Below are 19,747 nucleotides of genomic sequence, written 5' to 3'. Positions count from 1 at the left end.
AATTGGGATCTGACTAACGGGATCGGTGCAGCCGTCAGATGGTCATCGGTCCATCTGTTGAAGATTATTTTTAACGTGGTCTCCCGAACGCGATACGGCTGGCACGCCGGTTGAGTGCGCGTGGATGTCACATCTGGAGGAATTTGGAAATCGTTTTTCACGCAGCACCGTGCCTTCGACATTTGGATGCGAACGCAGCCAAACTGACACGGTAGGAGTGTTACTTTCCTCTGGGGGATTCGAGAACGCCCGCGGAGTGGAGGTCACATTTCTCCTTGCAGTTAGGCTATTACACATCTGGTTTTTTCGCCTCGCATTAGAAATTGGCACACGGCCCGGAAAACAAACGACAGAAAGAAACATTTCAAAGGATTTAATTTCAGTGTTTGAAATACGGCTTTCCTGTGAAACATTATTACAAGTCTAGAACTCCATTATAAGAAAGAATCAACAAGACACAAAGTATCCAGTTCTCTATCAGTGGGCATTTACACAGAGTCCTGCACTTTATATTTATATTTATTCACTCTTCACGTTTCATTCTCCTTTTAGTAGTTATAAACTGAATACTAACGAGTGATTGCATATCTTGGATAGCCCATGTTCAATATATCATGGCTGAACGAAGAAAGCTATGGGAGCAAGCAGCAGCCAAATTGTTTGACAATTCCAAGACTAGCAATGGACCCCCGGGGGTTCATATGCATACTACCTCCAGTATCATTAGCCAATTTGAAAAAGCACGTATTTCGGAGCTTAAAAAATGGTGGGAAATGACTTCATTAACCAAATACATCGAAAGTGGTAGAGTACCAAGAGGTCTACGTATTTTAATATTACCCACTTTAGGCGATATGGATCTACTGGAGGAATGGAGAATGCAAACAGCAGACTGCTCAACTAAACCCATGGGAACTCTAATTACCCAAGCTAAAAGACGAATGGATGAACAAATTATTAAGATTGAACAACTAACTAAAGATCTAGAAAAGATAGCTAATCAACAAGAAGTTTCCAATCAGCTAGCTAAAATGGAAGAACGGATTAGAAATAAGGAAGAAGAAATCAAATCACATAAAGCACACAAGTTTAACAGAGACAAGTTGGATTATGAGCATGGAAGAATCTATACGTTTGCTCGAAAATACGATACTGCAAGAACCAAAGATGTGTCCAAGAATGGAGCAGATGGTGTTATACATCACACATCCGCTGATGACAGCTCAGAGATAGAGTCCTCTGCAGATGAGGTACCACGAAATAAGCTGGATTTTCAGGGGGAAATGCGTCTTATGCAAATGGTCACGCCACCCCCTGGCCAAAACCGCAGACGTGGCAGAGGAAGCGGAAGACGAGGCGGGATAAGAAGAAGAAGCAACCAACAATAAGATTAGAATTGAACCCCCAACCTGCCAGCAATCTGAATTATTCGAGTACTGTTGTAAACATCTCACACAGTACTTTTACAGATAATCAATTACGCATACTTGATTTAGGACTAAGCTTCTGTCCGAATGTCCAGTGGGACTATGTCAGCACACGAATTGAGCTCTACAAATTTGTCCGGAAATTACGTTTAATCAAACATTTTTCTAACAAGGATAAAAACCAAATGGTAGAGAATGTGAATACGAGGGCTGCAGTCTCCCGATTCAATATTGCTTATAGTTCACAATTGATGGCTATTAGTGATCTAGCCAATGAGAGTAATGAATTTGGATGTTCCATACACGATGATACCAACATCTGTACTTCTACACTTAATGAGATGGGATTTGTAACTAATCTTTATGACAATAGTCATCTGAAACTGTCAAGTAGATTCAATCCTCCACTACCCAGTGGAAATTTGACTGATACATTCCACGAACTAGTGATTAGTGTAATATTAAATTCGCATTAAAGGCTCATCGAAAACATCGAAAAAGACAAATAGATCCAATTTCACTCAACAAGACTGGAAAGACTTAAACACATTGAGATCTAACACGTCCATTGTTATGAAACCCTCAGATAAGGGTGGCAACATCGTCATTATGGACATAAGTGATTACACCAAAGAAGCATACCGACAACTGATGAATACAGATCATTACGACAAGTTGCGGATTAATCCCATAACTCAATATCAAGTGACATATCATGCGATGCTCAATGAGTGGTATACTAAACAACGTATGGATTATGATGAGCTTATGTATTTAAAAATTGATCATTCTAAAATTCCATGTATTTATTTTCTGCATAAAATTCATAAGAACAAATTACATCCCCCAGGTAGACCTATAGTCAGTATGAATCAGTCGCTGCTTGAAAATACCTTGCGATATTTAGACCTTTTTCTGTGTACCTTTGTCACTGAATTACCATCATATCTGCGTGACACTATTGATTTTCTGGCCAAAATACATTCCATTCCATGGCATAAAGACTATTTATTGGTCACCATGGATGTAGCATCTCTGTACACCTCCATTAAACATCAATATGGGTTACAAGCATGTAGATATTTCTTACAAACACGACCTATTGAATTTCTTGAGCACACCAACATGCTCTTATCCATGCTACTATTCTGTTTAACCCACAATTTGTTTCTTTTTGACAATGATTGTTTTCTATAAAAACAAGGGACGGCTATGGGGGCGTCCTTTGCTCCCACATATGCCAATTTATATATGGGCTGGTGGGAGAAGGAGGTGGCATGGTCCGAGAACAACAACATCTATATGGATTAAGTCGTACTGTGGGGGCGCTATATTGATGATCTGTTTATTATTTGGGATGGTACAGAACAACTATTGTTGGAATATATATACATACCAAACAATAACCAATTTAACATCTATTTGGAAGCCACTTTCAGTAGAGAAACTAGTGAATTTTTAGACGTTCTACTAGAAGTGAAAAATGATCATCTAGAGACCACCATATATCGCAAACCCACGGCCTGTAACTCCATATTACATGCTAATAGCGGGCATCCCATGGCATTGAAATGGAGTTTACAGTACAGCCAGTTTCTGCGGGCTGGCAGAATATGCTCAGATGAGAGCAGATATGATTTGGAAGTCAGGACAATGATGGAAAGATTCTTAAATAGAGGTTATCCTCTTAAAATTTTGATGGATGCACAGAATAGTGTCAAAAATAAGAGTAGAGATGAGTTATTTTTTAATAACGCAGTAACCAACAGTGAGCTGAAACAATCATCGCCCAGAATATTTTTGCAGTACAATCAACAACATGATTCATTGAGAACTATACTTCAAAAAAATTGGCACATTCTACAGAATGATCCCATCATTAGGGACAACATAGGTCCACATCCGTCTATAACTTTCCGTAAAGCTCGCTCACTGGGGGATCATCTAACCAGAAGTTATTTTTCGATGGAAGTTAACACATCCTGGCTGAGCCAAAAAAGTTTGGGATTTTGGAAATCTGGCCATTGCAAGGCTTGCAAGTATGCACATAATGGCAAAAATATCAAACTTTTTGACGGTCGCTATTGTGAGATGAAAGATCGAATCACATGCGACACGGAATTTGTGATTTACGTTATTGAATGTGGATGTCATAAAAAATACATTGGGAGTACTATCCACAAGTTAAAAGTCAGATTTTTACAACACTTTAGAGCTATAAAAAATCAGGATAGAACTTATCCCCTGGCCAAACATTTTTGGGACACACACAAAGGAGATTCTAGCACTTTATCTTTTTATGGAATCAAATCCATCAAAAATAATCCCAGAGCCAGGGACATAATCTTGATGCTGAACTACATGTCCATTTTAGATGATACAATGATCATCAATTGTATTTATTCCTATTCAGCAAAGAGATTTTGAATGTTGTGCAATTCTGTTCTTACATAACTGTGGATATAATATCATTTTACTACTGCTATTTAAGAATGGTGATGTTAAGACTATAACTATTATAAGTAAAGGGGCAGTTATTTAGGAATTTACATTTGTCTCTAATCGAGGCTTTATGAACTTTCTAGAAAAGTGTTTATTTTCACTGTTATACATATCCGTTTCAGAATTTGTCTTAGGATTGTTTCTTCCTTAGAATTTAATAAACATAGAAGACTGAATCAATATATATATAGGATTTTTTTTCATTATATAATAGTCCTTCAACACCTACTTGCACTAGATATACACTTTCTGCACATAGAAATATTTTACATCACATAGCACTTTGCACTTTAAGCTGAGACCTCTTTCTAATTTCATATTGAATACATGCATGTATACAGCAACCTATTATATAGATCAGGATATAGAAGATTCAATCTACAAAAATACATGTACCGCTCTTTAGATATGCATTCATGTACCATGATATAATTAAACATAATTTTGGTTTAAGGTACTGATTGATTTGACATAGAAAACAAATTGTAGGTTGATAGTAAAGTGAGTGACTATAATACAAGATCACACCTCACTGAAGTTTATTTAGATATTGCAATTTTTTATCAATATGAGATCGAATTGATAATATATAATTAGTTTCCAATATGAACTCAATGATGAACATGACTTAATATATTTAAATTGTAAATGTATTGAGAGTTATTTTGTTGATTGTTTTTTTAAATATTGATGACATTTTTTATAACAAACCATTTATAATATTTTACAGCATTTTGCAATATTTACAAGATTTGTGACAAATTGATTACTTTTAAGAATTGAAAGAATTATACATATTTGTATACCTGCAGAGAAAAATATATTCCACAAACAACAAAAAAATATAACCCAAAAAATATACTTTACAAATACTTGATCAATTTGATTCATGGAGGTTGACCACAACAACTGACGACAGTGATTTTAATGATGCACTAACATGTAATGTTATGTATAGAATAGTTAACCAATGATTTTTATAAGAATGAATCAATGATATGTATTTTATATTTGGGATACCTATGTGACATATATGATGTATCTATGTCTAAATTATTTAAATTGGTGTAGGCGATTCATGTATAAATTGTAGATTTTAAATTTTAAATGATAGGTTTTTGCATGTTTTAAGATGGCCGCCGCATTAGATCACACTAGAATGTTATGGAAATAAATGAAGGATTTTAACTTGTATTTATATGGTGCCGGCTTGTCAGCCGGATTTGTCCAGTAGAAGGCGTTCTGCCGAAACGCGTTGACATCTTATCTCAGGACTCTGTGTTACCCTTACAAGAAATAAATTTAACGAACTGAAATTGAGCTTGCTGAACATGATTTTGTTTCAATAATTGGGATCTGACTAACGGGATCGGTGCAGCCGTCAGATGGTCATCGGTCCATCTGTTGAAGATTATTACATATATATACTGTATATACGTACATATACACATCTGATGTTCACCTTCACAGCCTAATAACAGTTTATGTGAAGTCTGGAAATACCCTAGGAAGTAAATAGAAGTCCATTTAGAGTGTAAAACATATAGTACAAAAGATTAAGTTCACTAAACAGACATGGGGTCTCCTTTAGAACACATGGTTAAAGTGTTCTCAGGAGACAGAGACAGGATAGGAAAATACTGTAAGGAATGGCACAAAGCAACATTAAAACTTGCACATGTATGGCCCAAATAGGGCACATTTGATAACACAATCATAGAACACATGGCCACCTTCCTACAGAGTAAATTCAAGGGAAATAAACTAGAGAAAAGGAAGATCACACTAGACCTATGGAGGGTATTTTATGAAACAAATATGAATGAGTTAAATACAAAGCCTTAAACCCTCCCTTTGGCTCCTCCAACCCCCTATCAAGATGTGCAATTAAGGTTAGGCAGTGCAAAAGTACAGGGCATGTATACATTGCAACCTGGTGCCCCACACTCACTACCCACCTATTCACATCCCCCTGCTGTGGGATATACACACCCAGAGTATAGCCCACCATTAGAATCTTTTTCTAAACATAGAGAATATGTTCACCCATCTCCATGTCCTCAAATGGCCAGTACACCACGGGAAATGTCAGATGGGGACAGTACTAAATACACAGGGACAATAGATGCCACATTTACACTTCATTTAGAGGACGAGATGTCCCCCACTAGGACAAATGGAGGTATACCTAATGAGGGATCAAGAGGGGTACAGAGAATGGAGGGGGCTAGAAAAAAGGAAGGTGTTTTGAAAAAACTACCAATATTAAAAATGAGACAAGAAGGTTAGCTTTCACACCAGAAAGTCCTCCCACAAAGTGCTGGAGGTTCATGCACTCAGGAGCAGAAGAGAATAATGTAGGAAAGTGGTTCACAGAGCAGGAAGATGAATGGGTAGACCAAAGAGCAACTTGGGAAAAGGAGGAAGCGCCCCTGAGGCAGTCAAGGGCACTCACTAGGCCACAAATAATTGAACAAGAAGGACTAGATGACAGCCTCCACACATAGCAGCTTAGGTGAAGAAGATATGGGTTTAGAAAAATCCTACAAAGGATCAGAGGGGGCATTAGATGACATCACTGAACATGTTAAAAGAATGTCCCTTTTTGAGGACCATAACAAGGAACAGTCACAATATGCCTGTGAGGGAGAAGAAAACAGTAAGACAGGACAGACTTTACAAAAGAAGCCAAGAGAATTACAGAGATTAGTATTTGATGGGGCGCATGCACGCCCATATGAGAGAAAGGGAACATTTGATAAGGCAGGAAAAATGACTCTGAGGAAAGACATGGCACATGCATTCCCTGTATGCCCTGGCAATAATTTGACACCCAATTAAATTGTAGCTCAGTATGAAAATAGTTGGTATAATGTTGTCCTTTTTTACTGACAACCTAGCAGGTTGGACAGAAGGATTTGCATCACAGACTACACCATGGCCGCGAGAGAGTTCCTTTGAACCCTGAGACATGGCTAATGCAGAAATGTGAATTTTGTAGGGCACAGGGGATCCTTACTGGGATTATCCCTATATGCAGAGAAGTTTAAGGGTGTAGCAGAGATATGCTTGTAAGTATGACTCTCGTCACCCTACTGGCAATAGGACTACAGTCCTGTCACAACTGCCCTTGATATTCAAGGGCCCAGGGGTGCCTCAATATATACCATGGCTCCAGATGGACAAAGAAAATCTTAAAAAACAATTGCCACAACTTGCTGAGGGTGCTGGGAAATGGATAGAATCTCTGAAAAAACACACTGCAGGGATTATTCTTGCAATAGGGGACATTAAGAGTTTACTAAGTTCCCTTATAGGAGATGAGACAGACCTACTGTTCACAAAGGCAGGAGTAAAGGGATGTGACATTGACTAACCCAAAATATGATGGGGCACCCTTTAATAGAGTAAGGGGAATTGTTTGGAAACAACTGAGGAAAATGTATTCAGATAGGCCAGACATTGGGTCCCTTATGGCACAAGCAATGCAGCCAAATGAGGACCCAGCCCAATTCCTTAGCAGAATGAAGGAAAAATGGACACAGGAAGTGGGGGAGAGTTGGTATGTAACTGGACAGAATGCAATACTATTTTTCAATATAGTGAAAAAGCGTCTGCCAGCTGAAGTGCAGAATAAATTAGATAATATAGTTGCCTTAGAGGCCAAACCATGGACCGAGATACAAGCACACATAATACATTTTTGTAAGAAGAGACAAGAAAAGGAAAAGAGAGAGAAAGATAAAATAGAGAAAGCAGCAGCTAAATTGGTCCAGCAGGAAATAGCCAAGAAAACAGAGGGATGAATTGCCACTGCCACCACCCAGTTAGCTGCAGTGTCCCTGGGAATGCCTCCTTCAGGCACCCAATTCAAACCTACCAGTATGCCCAGAGAAGCAATAACAGGAATAATGGAAGAGGAGGGTGAGGAAGGTTTGGGGGAAATAGAGTAAACACATTCCAGAGTGGACAGAAATGCCGCTATTGCAAAATTACAGGACATTTCATTAGAGACTGTAGGTTTAAAAAGGAAGATGAACTTAGCAACCAGACAAGGGCAAATTATGGCCAACAAATGGTACTGCCTGGTGACATTGTAGCACAATCTGCCACGAGTCCCCAAGTGGTATATCTCCCACAGCTGCAAATACAACTGCAGCCTCAACCACAGTTACAGCCTCAGCAGTTACAGCAATCCATGCCCCAAATACAGTATGGGCCACAGCAGACAGTGCAGCCCACCTTGCAGCACCAGAACTTACAAGAAGGGGTAACTGTCAGGGGAGGGAACCCATTCCAGCAAAACTACATGGGAGGATATGCCCAATGAAGGTGCCCAAGGAGAAGTCTCATGTGTCCAGTCTTATCGGTTATCCACAGGCCAGACAAGGAACCCACTGTGATGGTAGCCATAAATGAGTACACCTTTCTCATCGACACTGGGGCCACTAGGTCCTGTATCCATGAGAGGGGACTGCCATTGTCAAATTTATCAATGGACATAAGGGGGTAAGACATACAAGTGCTGCAGTGGTTAGAGCGATGTAGCACAACTCCTCAGACACACTGCAGATAACTGAACAGATAACTTTGCCATCTCAATATTTAGCCCAGGCTGCTGAATTAGTAGCTTTAGTGGCAGCCCTCAAACAAGGGGTTAGGAGAAACAATAACAGTATACTCTGATTCAGCCTACGTCACTACAACCGTGCATTCCAGCATTATGTGGTGGAATAGACGGGGATTTCTCAAGCCTGATGGAAGCCCTGTCATGCACCGCCCCCTTTTAGAGGACTTGATACAAGCTTTAACACTGCCACATGCAGTTGCAGTAGTGAACTGTGCAGCCCACACTAATGCTCAGGATTTTGTGTCCTGTGGAAATGTCCTGGCTGATTGGGCAGCCAAAGATGCAGCAACACGCCCTCTTAGTGATACACATACCACAGTTTTGTTAGCTAGTGAATCGTTGACATCTTCAGACCCTTTGAATGCATCCAGACATTACACAGAGACAGCTCACCTGCATATAAGAGAGATACACGAAAATGCACCAGAGCATGAGAAACAGTTGTGGGAAGCAGGAGGTTGCACACAGACAGAAACAGATTTAATATACAGACAAATATCAACAGGGAAGCCTGTCACGCCTCAAGCATTGCTACTGATAGCTCTAAACCAGCTACATCTTCCTTCACATACTGCTAAAGACAATGGCGGTCATTCCGACCGTGGCGGTCGGCGGTGAAGCGGCGGTAAGACCACCAACAGGCTGGCGGTCTTTTTTCATTAATTCTGACCATGGCGGTTACCGCCATGGCCAGCCGCCGCTTCACCTTTCCGACCGCCACGGCGGTAACGACCGCCGGGCTGGAGACCTGGGTCTCTAGCCCGGCGGTCGTCACATACCGCCGGCGGTATTCCAACCCGCCTGACTCCGGCTTACCGCCATGGATTTCATGCGGTTTGGGACCGCCATGAAATCCATGGCGGAAAGCACTATCAGTGCCAGGGAATCCCTTCCCTGGCACTGATAGGGGTCTCCCCCACCCCCAACTCCCACCCGACTCCCTCCCCTACCCCCCCAACCACCCCTGCCACCGCCAAAAGGTTGCAGGACCCCCCCAACCCGATCCCCAACATATACACACACATACACATACACGTACGCATTCCTGCACGCACTCATGCACATACACACACACCCCCGCATTCATGCACGCACTCATGCACATACACACCCCCCCGCATTCATGCACGCACTCACACGCCCCCTCAACATACACACACGCACACCCCCATGCACGCACACAACTCACAACACCCCCCCAGCCCCCTTCCCTAACGGACGATCACCTTGCCTGTTCCGGTGATCCTCCGGGAGGGAACGGACCCATGTGGGCAGCTCCGCCGACACCGCCACGCCAACAGAACACCGCCACAGCGAATCACAGGTCGTGATTCGCTGGGCGGTGTTCTGTTGGCGTGGCGGTGGAGGTGGAGCTACCTCCACTTCCCCGCCTGCCACCAGCATGGCTGTTGGCGGCTCTTCGTCCTGAAATGGGCGGAGCGCTGCCAACTGTCATAATGGCCCGTGCGGAAGACCGCCAGCACTGGCGGTCTTCCGTATGGCGGTCCCTCGGCGTTCTATTGAAAAGACCGCTGAGGTCAGAATGACCACCTATATGTCCCTCCAAATAAGTCAGGATTGGTTTGTCCCTAACTTACATGAGATGATTACAATGTACATACACACCTGCACAGTGTCCCAGCAGTATTCACCAAGTCCAACCTTTGAGGTAATAGCTTCCACAATACCTCGCCCACAAGGTCCCTTTAAGGAGCTGCACATTGACTACATTGATATGATTCACAGATGCAATCATTATCGCTATCTTATAGTTGTAGTCTGCCCATTCTCAAGGTGGATTGAAGCAGGACCTTGTGTTCACCGTATTGCCAAGTCTGTTAACCCTCTTTGCTTTGAGAAATACCCCAGGATCAGAGCATCATTTGACTCCTCATCAAATAGTGACAGGTAGAACAATGAGCACATTTGTGCCACCAACCAGACATAAGTTGGAGACTGAGAGTGCACCTGAAGTTGTACAAACTGAAATGAATGAATACATGTCTGAGCTAACCAAAGTTGCAAAGTTCTTTTCTAAACAGGTTACACGCGCAGCCAAGAAGCGGGACAACGCATCTCCTGTAAAGGATCAACAAACACCATTACCTTTGGGAACTTTAGCAATTTTGCAAGACAATGGAAGAACTGCAAATTTAATGGACCCTTCCCAGTGCCATCCATCCCTTTGGACACCGAGCAGGAAAAAGAGGGGGGAGAACAGGAGAAGCAACCGGAGTAAAGCCTCCCTCTAAAGCTTCAATCTTAGACAATTCTTCTTTTAAGTTATGTATTTTATGTTTGTTTTTCCTCCTCGTTGCACTAATATTGCTGCTTTTAGCCCTTGGATATTTTAATTTTTTGATCCTATATCAATTATTACACGCATTCGTAGAACTGTTGATAATGATACTGACCATCACCCTCTCCATATTGCTTTGTTTGACAATGTGTGGTATCAGCACATGCACAGTATAGGCACATCCACGTTCAACACCAGTTGTTATGCATGCTCTCTCATCCCCCATGCTGCTGGAGTAGATAAATTGCATCTCCCTAAAGAGGTATCCCCAAACATTACACATTGTCTCCTGCACCTATTTTTATGCAGAATGAGAGCACAGCTACAGCCAACTCACGTTAGTCCTGTTACTGCACGAGCTAAACCCCTTCCCCCTGATTGCGCAGGCAGGCCAGTTCTTAGTATCACAGGATCAGTATTTGCCCATGATAAATGGCATACCGAGGCCAAGTTCTCATGTAGAGCAATATCATTATGGAATGGTACCAAGACACAAGGTCCACTAAGCTTTAATAAGATAATAGGCCAATGTCAAGAAATATGGGAATGCGAACATACAGAGATATACATGGACAGGGACTACCATACACCCTAGAATAGCAATGAAATTAACACAGTTTTCTCTTTGTTTCAGAGGGAATGGGACAGTGAAGGTGGGGAGTACCCTCAACTGCAACATCACCACCTACAACGCTGATATGCAGGGCGGCACCTCCAGCCTGATGGATCACTACTGGATGTGTGGGGCCCGGCTCCACATGCAACTACCCCCGAACTGGAATGGCCTCTGCTCCCTGGTGACTTTGCACACCCCCTCCCTGGTAATAGCAGGTGTGGACATCTCTCAGTTACATGACCATACCATGAGCCATCCAACAACCTTGCTTCACCATTACCGGACAAAAAAAGCTGCTGGACATTTTGGTACTAAATTGTGGAAAGACGTTCCACAGGAACACAGACTATTTAATGATGCCCAAATCTTTTTTTGGTAGCATCCTACCATTCATTCAGGCGAAGGCAACTGCACGCTGGCTGCAGATCACGCACTTTGAATTGATGAAGATCATAAATGGAACTGAAGATGGGTTCAATGCTATCAAGGAAGAACTCAGTGCCCTTAGGCTGATGTTAATGGAACACAGATATGTATTTGATTTAATGACGGCCATGGAAGGAGGGGTGTGTAAAAAGATTGGATCTTTATGTGCCGGCCAATGATGCGGACGATGGGACATTAACTTAGGCCATTCAGACATTGCATGATCTACAAAAGAAAATGATCGATGAGGGGGTTGCCCTTGATGGGTGGTTCGAGGGCTGGTTCGAATGGGTGCCTTCCTGGATGTTGGGGTTGTTCAAGGCCTTGTTGCCTTTGATTGTGTTGTTGCTTTTGATGTGTCTTATTTTTCAGGTAATAATAGCATGTTGCAAAAGGATGACAGCTAAATTGGGAGGGACAGAGTAGTGAGTATGTGGTGATTTCATTAGTAGATGGGAAGGTAGGAAAAGTAGTTGAATAATCAACTAGAGGGGGAGTGATGTAGGAAGAATAGGAATACATCACATACAAACAAACATAAGTTCCCAAATCCCAATACAAACATTTTAGGCTAGATAGTTGTAAACCAATGTAAGTAGTGAAAGGCTTAATGCATGACATGTTAAAAAAAGACAGACTGTGGGTTCAATAGAAAAGGCAGGTCATATTTAGGACAAACAAACACTTATTACTTAGGAAACTTATACAAATGCTGCATTGTTAAGTTAGCTGTGCTGAAACACACAAGAGGCCCAATCCACATTAGAATGAGAGTTTTTCTTTAAAGCTGCACCAACTGTTGCTTTCAAAATGTTCACTTAGCATGAACAGGGTGGAACAGAAGGGTGTATCCTTCCTTAGCACAGGGGTCCTAAAACCCACAAGTCATTCATATTGTGTTAAGGGGAACTGTATAAGGGTCAGATAAGTATTTGCAAGGCAGGGCTACCATGAGCAGCACGCAACATAGAGTCTCTTGTTGTGCAGAAAGATAGATATGGTGAATGACGTCAGTGTAACTTACCCACCCATGAGGCCAAGTGCAAGTGCTTCTTTCCAGAGGCACCTCATTATCTTATCTGTACTGCTTGTAGTTGCATACGTAAATGCTGAACTCTTGACCACAGTTTTTTGTGGTTTTTACAGTATAAATGCTACTGGTGTTTGAACCAGAACTTTGAACTTCAGTCATGGCCTCTAAGTGAGACTGCCAGTTGTTCCCAGCTGAAAATCGATTAAACCTATATTATTGTGTCAAAATGATTTGTTTTATTTTATTAACAGATTTCCCTCTAACAGTCTTCTTTAACGAGAACAGTTGCATTGTCCCTTCCCCAATACAGAGATTGATTGAGTGGCCTCCCCAGCCCTACCCTTTGATGCAAACCCACAATTACCTCAAGTGAGTAAAACAAGGAAACCCCGCCCTTCCTTGAATATTTCACATCATCCCTACATCCATTCATCCTCTGACCTTTACATCCGTCCAGAGCTGGCAGCCTCATAGCGTTTTGCTTCTATTTGCTGAAAGCCAAATTGAAAAACCTTAACAAGCCAAATAGCTGGCACAAACCTGTTTGGATTTGTTCATGTGTGGTTTTGGGTCGAGCGCACAAGCGCTTGACCTGTTGTAATCTCTCAGTGGGGTTTTAACCTCGCCCACTCTTGCTATTCATTCTTTTGTGTGCTTGTTTTAAATGCTTCATTTTTTTTGGTGCATTTTGTGAAATGTCCCTTCTTTGTGTGCTGAGTTCTCTCACAGGTGATTTCACTAAGTGAACATTTTGTGGGCTATCACACTATGTCACGCCTCCTCCTGTTACAGCGTGTGATGGCCCCTCCTCCGGTTTCAGTTTGCCTTTCATCCCAGCCAAGATTCTTTCTAGACACTCACGCAGGGAGCCAATAACTCTCAGACTCATGTTCATGGCACTTTGAATTAACTTGCTTATGTCAACTGTTTTACTTTTCATTTTCAATTTTATATGGCAAGAAAAGTCCAGTTAGGAATTTACAGCGTTAAAAGCTCTGACTCGAGCAAACGCGAGACCCATTGCATTGCAAATGCTTGTTTAAACAGTGACTAGAAAAGCTCTGTTCAAACATAATACGTATATTACTTCAAAAGCAGATGCACGCTGCCTTGCAACTTCCAAAAAAGCACTGAAATCAAATGTTAAAACTAAGCCCGTCAGTTACCAAAAAATTTCCCGATGAAAATTAACCCAAGCTTACAGAACCTATGACAGATAAAATGTGTGTAACGTGAGCAGCTGTAATCGTGGCGCCAGAATGCAGTCAAATGTGACCTAAGTTAGAAGAGCCATCAGATGACGAAACGCTGCATGGGCTTTATGGAAGTTAAAAAGTGGTTTGGAAAAGAGGCTGTCTTTAATATCCCAAAATCTGTTGTCAGCAGCAAGGATATGGTAGTTACTGAGAGGAGCAGGATATAACAAGCGAGATCGCGCTGCGAAAATAGAGAAAAAGTAGTCCACAAACCTGACGGGAAACAGCGAGCCTCGCATGTTTTCTGTACTTGGTCGCTGCGCTTGAGGAGGGCTAGCCACCGAAAAAGGCATGACATATGCGTGCCTTCCGCTAATGAAAGTAAGCAGATTTTAACAGGCAAGCCCACAAACAAATGAAAGACGCTGATGTGACGTGGACAGGGCTCCTTTTCTAATTCCTAAAGCGTCTCGGAAGCGATACGCATGCGCAAGCGCATGCGACGCAGGCGTGGCCCTAAACAGTACAATAAAACCAGCATAATAACTAAATTAACATAAACATTATATACACATAGATAAAAATGCCCTATATGCACATAAAAATAGTCAGTAGACACTAATTATTCTGGGACTAAAAACAGGTAATTATATAAATAAAAACAGCTACAGCAAATTATAAAATTCCAGAGCTCGAGTACTTAATTATGGTAAAATATAGAGGTGCCCAATATAACATACCTATCAGAGAGCTACTTTAGCCTGAGCCTCATGGGCCACACAAAACTTTGCCCTGGCTCTCCACGTGGCCAACAAAAAATGAGAAAGGGCAAAAATCACAGGCTTGTTCAAGTTTGTTTTAAGAATCCTATAGGAAACTTTGTACTCTCTAGTGCCCCAAAGCCGGCATAGCGGGAAGATCCAATGACTCCTAATAGCCAGGCTGGGCAAAAAAACAGAATGTGCTCAATGACTTCATTAAGGGTGCCACAGGTCGGGCACTGCCGATCAGACATAGTAGAATTTTTGCTCCATTTGACAGTAAAAGCATAGGTAGGGTCCCAAATCGAAAAAACAAAAATACACACCTGGCTAGTGGGGGTTAAATCTCATCTAAAAAATCTTCTCTATGATAAAAATCCTTAACTAGAAGGAATGCATCCATCAGTGAACCATAACTGGCCCGTGAATGAATAGACAAATCTTTAAAATGCCAATAGGCTTTTTTTAAATAGATTTAGGCAATGTCTGAGCCTCTCTTGGGGCTCTCCACTCACCTCTTAACCCAATCCCCCCTAAAGTGGCTTTCAGAAACTTAATCCAGGGTATGCTACTAGAGCCAGTAAGGATAAAGAATTTCTTGAAGCCCATCACAGTATTGCTGGAGTTCTGGGGTAGCCTAGATCCTCCTCCAATAAAGGATAGGACGAAATCCTATGATATCCGAAAAGGCGCTTGCCCCAAGATCTAGCCTAAGGGGTATTAAAGGAGTACTAATGGGGACACAGACCATTAGCTGCAAAAATCGATCCTCCACTAGATCTAAAGTGGCCACCTCCAGGCGAGCCCACAACTCTTCATCATAGGTAACCGCCCCCAGGACCTGATGATAGTACATCTGTTGAGGAGGCTGTACAGGACAGAATGGGGAACTGCGAGTCATCTTAATTATTCCTCCTGCACCTGCTCAAGTTTTAACCTTGGCTGAGTGACATGGGACTGCCAACCTAGATGTTCTGTTAGCCTGATGCCCAGGTAGGTGAAGGCATGGACTTTCTCAAGTGGAAATCCTGCAAGTGTTGGGTTGGCCCCTGAGGAGCATGTCAGATTAAGTATTATAAATTTAGGGCCAGATTTAAGAAAATGGCGCTGCACCCAGTGCAGTGCCACTTTTCTTGCCCCCCTTAACGCCCCCCTAACACCACCATGTGTGCACCGTATCTAAGATATGGCACACCATGGCAGCAGTTACAGAACTAGCGTCAACATTTTTGATGCTAGTTCGGAGCTTTGCAGGGTTAGCATAAAAAATTTTGATGCTAATCCTGCATAGCCCATTAAGGCCCATTGTAAACAATGGTGTTCCTCCTTTTAACGCCTGCTCTGAGCAGGCATTAACAGTGCCGAAAAAAATTACACAAAGAAATCTCTTAGACTTCTTTGCAACGTTTTTTCTGCCCCATTAACGGCGGAACACCCCATTTGCATACATTATGCCTGGTATAATGTGGCGCGAAGGGTTACAAAGTGGAGCAATGCATGCATTGTGCCACTTTGTAAATTGGGCGATATTGGGCTTGTTAGGCCACATTAGTGTCAAAAAATTATCCTAATGCTGTGCAAGGAGGCGCTAGGGGCTCTTAAACCTCCCCCTTAATCTTCCCCACATTGATTTGTAGGTCCTGCTCCGTACAAAAGACATCAAAGTGAAACAGGAGCTTTTGGAGGCTCATAGGAGATTTGGAGAGAAGGAGGGTATCATCAGGGAACACAAGCGACAGTATCCTCATGTTCACTAGCTTGGGGGTGTCACTTTCACATTGATCCAAATGATCAATAGGACCATTAATATAAAGTGAGATTAGTGTGGGGGAAAGGACACACCCCGGTCTATCCCCTCCACCTACTGGAAATGTATCACTTAACTCACCAGCCGACCCACACCTGACCTGTGCATATTATTATGTAGCCTCACGATTATTTCTCGAAGATAACTTGGTACCCCAAGTTCTTGCAAAACCCACCATAAAGACGGCCTGGGGACCAAGACAAAAGCAGAGCAGAGGTCCCCAAACGGGACATATAGACATCCGCCTTTCAGGGTAACTACCTTTCAGTATAATAGTTGGAGCCTGAAGACCTGTTTGATCCTGCTAGTGGCTTCCCAAAAGCCCTCCTACAGCGGTGAAAGCAAATTATGGGCTTCAAAACGTTTGGCTCAACCTCCCATTGCAGGGCAAAACACGATCGTGAACACATGGCTGAAGAATTAATCAAGAGTTTGAAAATGTACAAAGTTTATATTATGTTCTAGATTGTTACATATTATTTATGGATATCACGAAACAGTCTGTTGTCTTTACACATTCATCAACCTGCCTTAACTTGCTATAATGGGCAGGGGCCCTATATCGTTACTCTCTAACTGTAAACCTACAACAGCAAATAAATCCTACATAATTCGTAGGAGTTAAGGCTCTCCTTTTCTCTTCAAAGAAGTCATTTTAAGTTTGCTTATCTTCCTGTCTACGACTGACCTGGCTTGGCAGTTTGGGCTGGACTATTTGTATTGCATCTGGCAAAGCCTGATGTGCATGAGGCACGTGCCTGTCTGGAGGGGTGCAGTAGACAATGAAACAATGGGCCCAGTGATTGCGACTTTTGAATTCCACCCAGCACCTTCATCCTTAGTGTAATGTTCTAAAAGTGAGCCTTGTACCACATGTCTTCAGGGTTGTAGGTGGCAATATGTGTATTTCACCCAGTAAATAGAGTTAAATATGAATTCATTTTAGAATCTCTCAAGCGCGCGGTTTCCCCTTGGTGTATATTGTCTGCACTATACTAAAATACGAACAAACTGATTTGTTTCCTAAAAAAATGGGCACTGGCGATTGCTTTGAACATAATCCCACAAAGTAGATGACCCAGATTATGAGTTTGGCAGCTTTCTGTGGGGCTGCGCGAACGCAGGTGTACGAAATTGCTGCCATAATCTCGGCACAGAATTCTTTAAATTACAGATGCTATTCTGTTTATATTTTGGATTCCCGTGAGTTTAATTTAGGCATTTACCACCTGTTTGCGGGACCTCTTTGTGGGGAGGCGATCAAGGAGTGGGCATGGCAGTAGAGGATATTGCCCTGAAAGGGGAAGAATTGCATGCTATGTTCGTGCATTGGCTGGTTATGTGGTACAGATGGGAAACGAGTCCAGCAATGCAGCCCTTTTCCAATGTGATTTTACCAGCTGGATTTGCTGTTCGGTACAATCAAGTACACTGTCTCTAGAATTAGGAAATCCTTGTGTGGAATACCGGACCGTTAACAGTAGTGCAGCACAGAAATCCACATAGGAATTCCGCTCTGCACTAACTGTAATTGGTCCTTATAATGTTTTTTGCACAAGCTCATATATGCGGACTCATCCTGCACTTTTCCAGTGTGATGGGCCCTCTATCTATTAAAATATATTTGAATCAGTTTGCATGGAATGGATGGGTCGGTAATGCCTAGAATTTAAAAGATTTACGTTTCATTTCCATGGCTCTAAAGTAATTAAAAAGTATCATAATCCTAGATAGGGAATTTTGTTGGTCTTAAACTAGCTGCCTGGAGTACTCGTGGAAACTGTGCAAATATGCAGCATTTCACATCATGTGCTACTATACCAGATTTGTCTTTCCTTAAACATATCCTAAACTTCAGTGGATTACACATGTATTTATATCCTTCATAGCTTGGTATGTAATATCCTCTTCCCAAATTATGCTTCATACTATTACAATATATAACAGAGAAATACTTAAATCAACAAATTTAATCTCGATAGTTGTCATTGATCGATGTTACAAGTTAGATATGTCATGAGGTTGGGTGCATTGTCATGGGCCTTATAAAACCACAGTTCATTTAAGTAGAAGTATAGACATTGGCACTTTATAGGGATACTACTTACATAGATCTCAGTGCTTTACTTTCATGTTTTAACTTAAGGGCACGGATTCTTGCAATGGCCAACACTTGTTGCCTCCATAGACCTAGGCCGCTGACTGTGGCCTTTCCTGTTTCCGAAAGTGAGAGTAGAGTTTGCTCCATTTCATCAGGGGCACCGTCATCTTTTTCCTCGTCCGTCTGCTCCTGACTGAAAACCCCAAAATCTGTAACATAAGAAAAAAGGTCTTTAAGAGCACATCACATATTTCTTTGGAAAAGTAAAGTACTTGTTCTCTTTTTAACAATGAAGTTAGAGTGCCTGCTGAGACTACACGCATATTGCAGAGAAAAGCGCCAGAATCTCAAGCAAAGATGGGGCATGCACTGATGGCAAGGCAAGTTCCTTGGCTAGTGTTAGAAATAGGGTCTCTAGTTGGCAGAGGTATACACCCTTGTTCAAGTAGGGACCACAATCCTAGCCAGGGTAAGTCACACACAATCCAAATGATCCTGTGCCCACCCTTTGGTAGCTTGGCACTGAGCAGTCAGGCTTAATTTAGAAAGCAATGTGTAAAGTATTTCTGCAATAAATCCTGCAATAACACAGTAAGAGCACCACAAAAAGACACCATATAGGTTTAGAAAAATATAAGATATTTATCTGATTAAATTAAGGTCAAAACGGTCAAGATGTGATAATCACAGGTTGAAATATCACTTTTGTAATGATAGGAAGAGTCTTTAGTTCTTAAAAGCAACAATTGTCTCTTGAAAGCTCAAAGTACCTGGTTTGTTTCAAAATTACACATACGAAGACCGCAGAGGAGGAGATGCGTGGAAAAAGGTAGGTGTGCGTCGGTTTTCTGGGTGCACACAGACAATGCGTTGATTCTTTTCCATGCAACAAGGGCTTTGTGTCAAATCCCAGCGTGCAGGCTTGAATCCTCTTTGCAATGCGGGGTCT

At 42.0% G+C, this 19,747-nt stretch overlaps 1 protein-coding gene across 1 annotated transcript in view; it reads right to left on the bottom strand.

Moving 5' to 3' along the window:
- The window catches only part of LOC138245863 (ATP-binding cassette sub-family A member 9-like), a 2,236,336-nt gene that overhangs the window by 1,345,733 nt on the left and 870,856 nt on the right, over positions 1-19,747 (bottom strand). Inside the window, exon 19 of the mRNA XM_069199841.1 lies at positions 18,806-19,007. Coding sequence (XP_069055942.1) covers positions 18,806-19,007 — 202 coding nt within the window. The remainder of the gene's footprint in view (positions 1-18,805; positions 19,008-19,747) is intronic.

Source organism: Pleurodeles waltl, chromosome 7 (genome assembly GCF_031143425.1).
Source record: "Pleurodeles waltl isolate 20211129_DDA chromosome 7, aPleWal1.hap1.20221129, whole genome shotgun sequence".
Lineage (NCBI taxonomy): Eukaryota > Metazoa > Chordata > Amphibia > Caudata > Salamandridae > Pleurodeles > Pleurodeles waltl.
The sequence above is the reverse complement of the archived record's forward strand: the minus strand, read 5'-3'. Positions and strand labels throughout refer to the sequence as shown.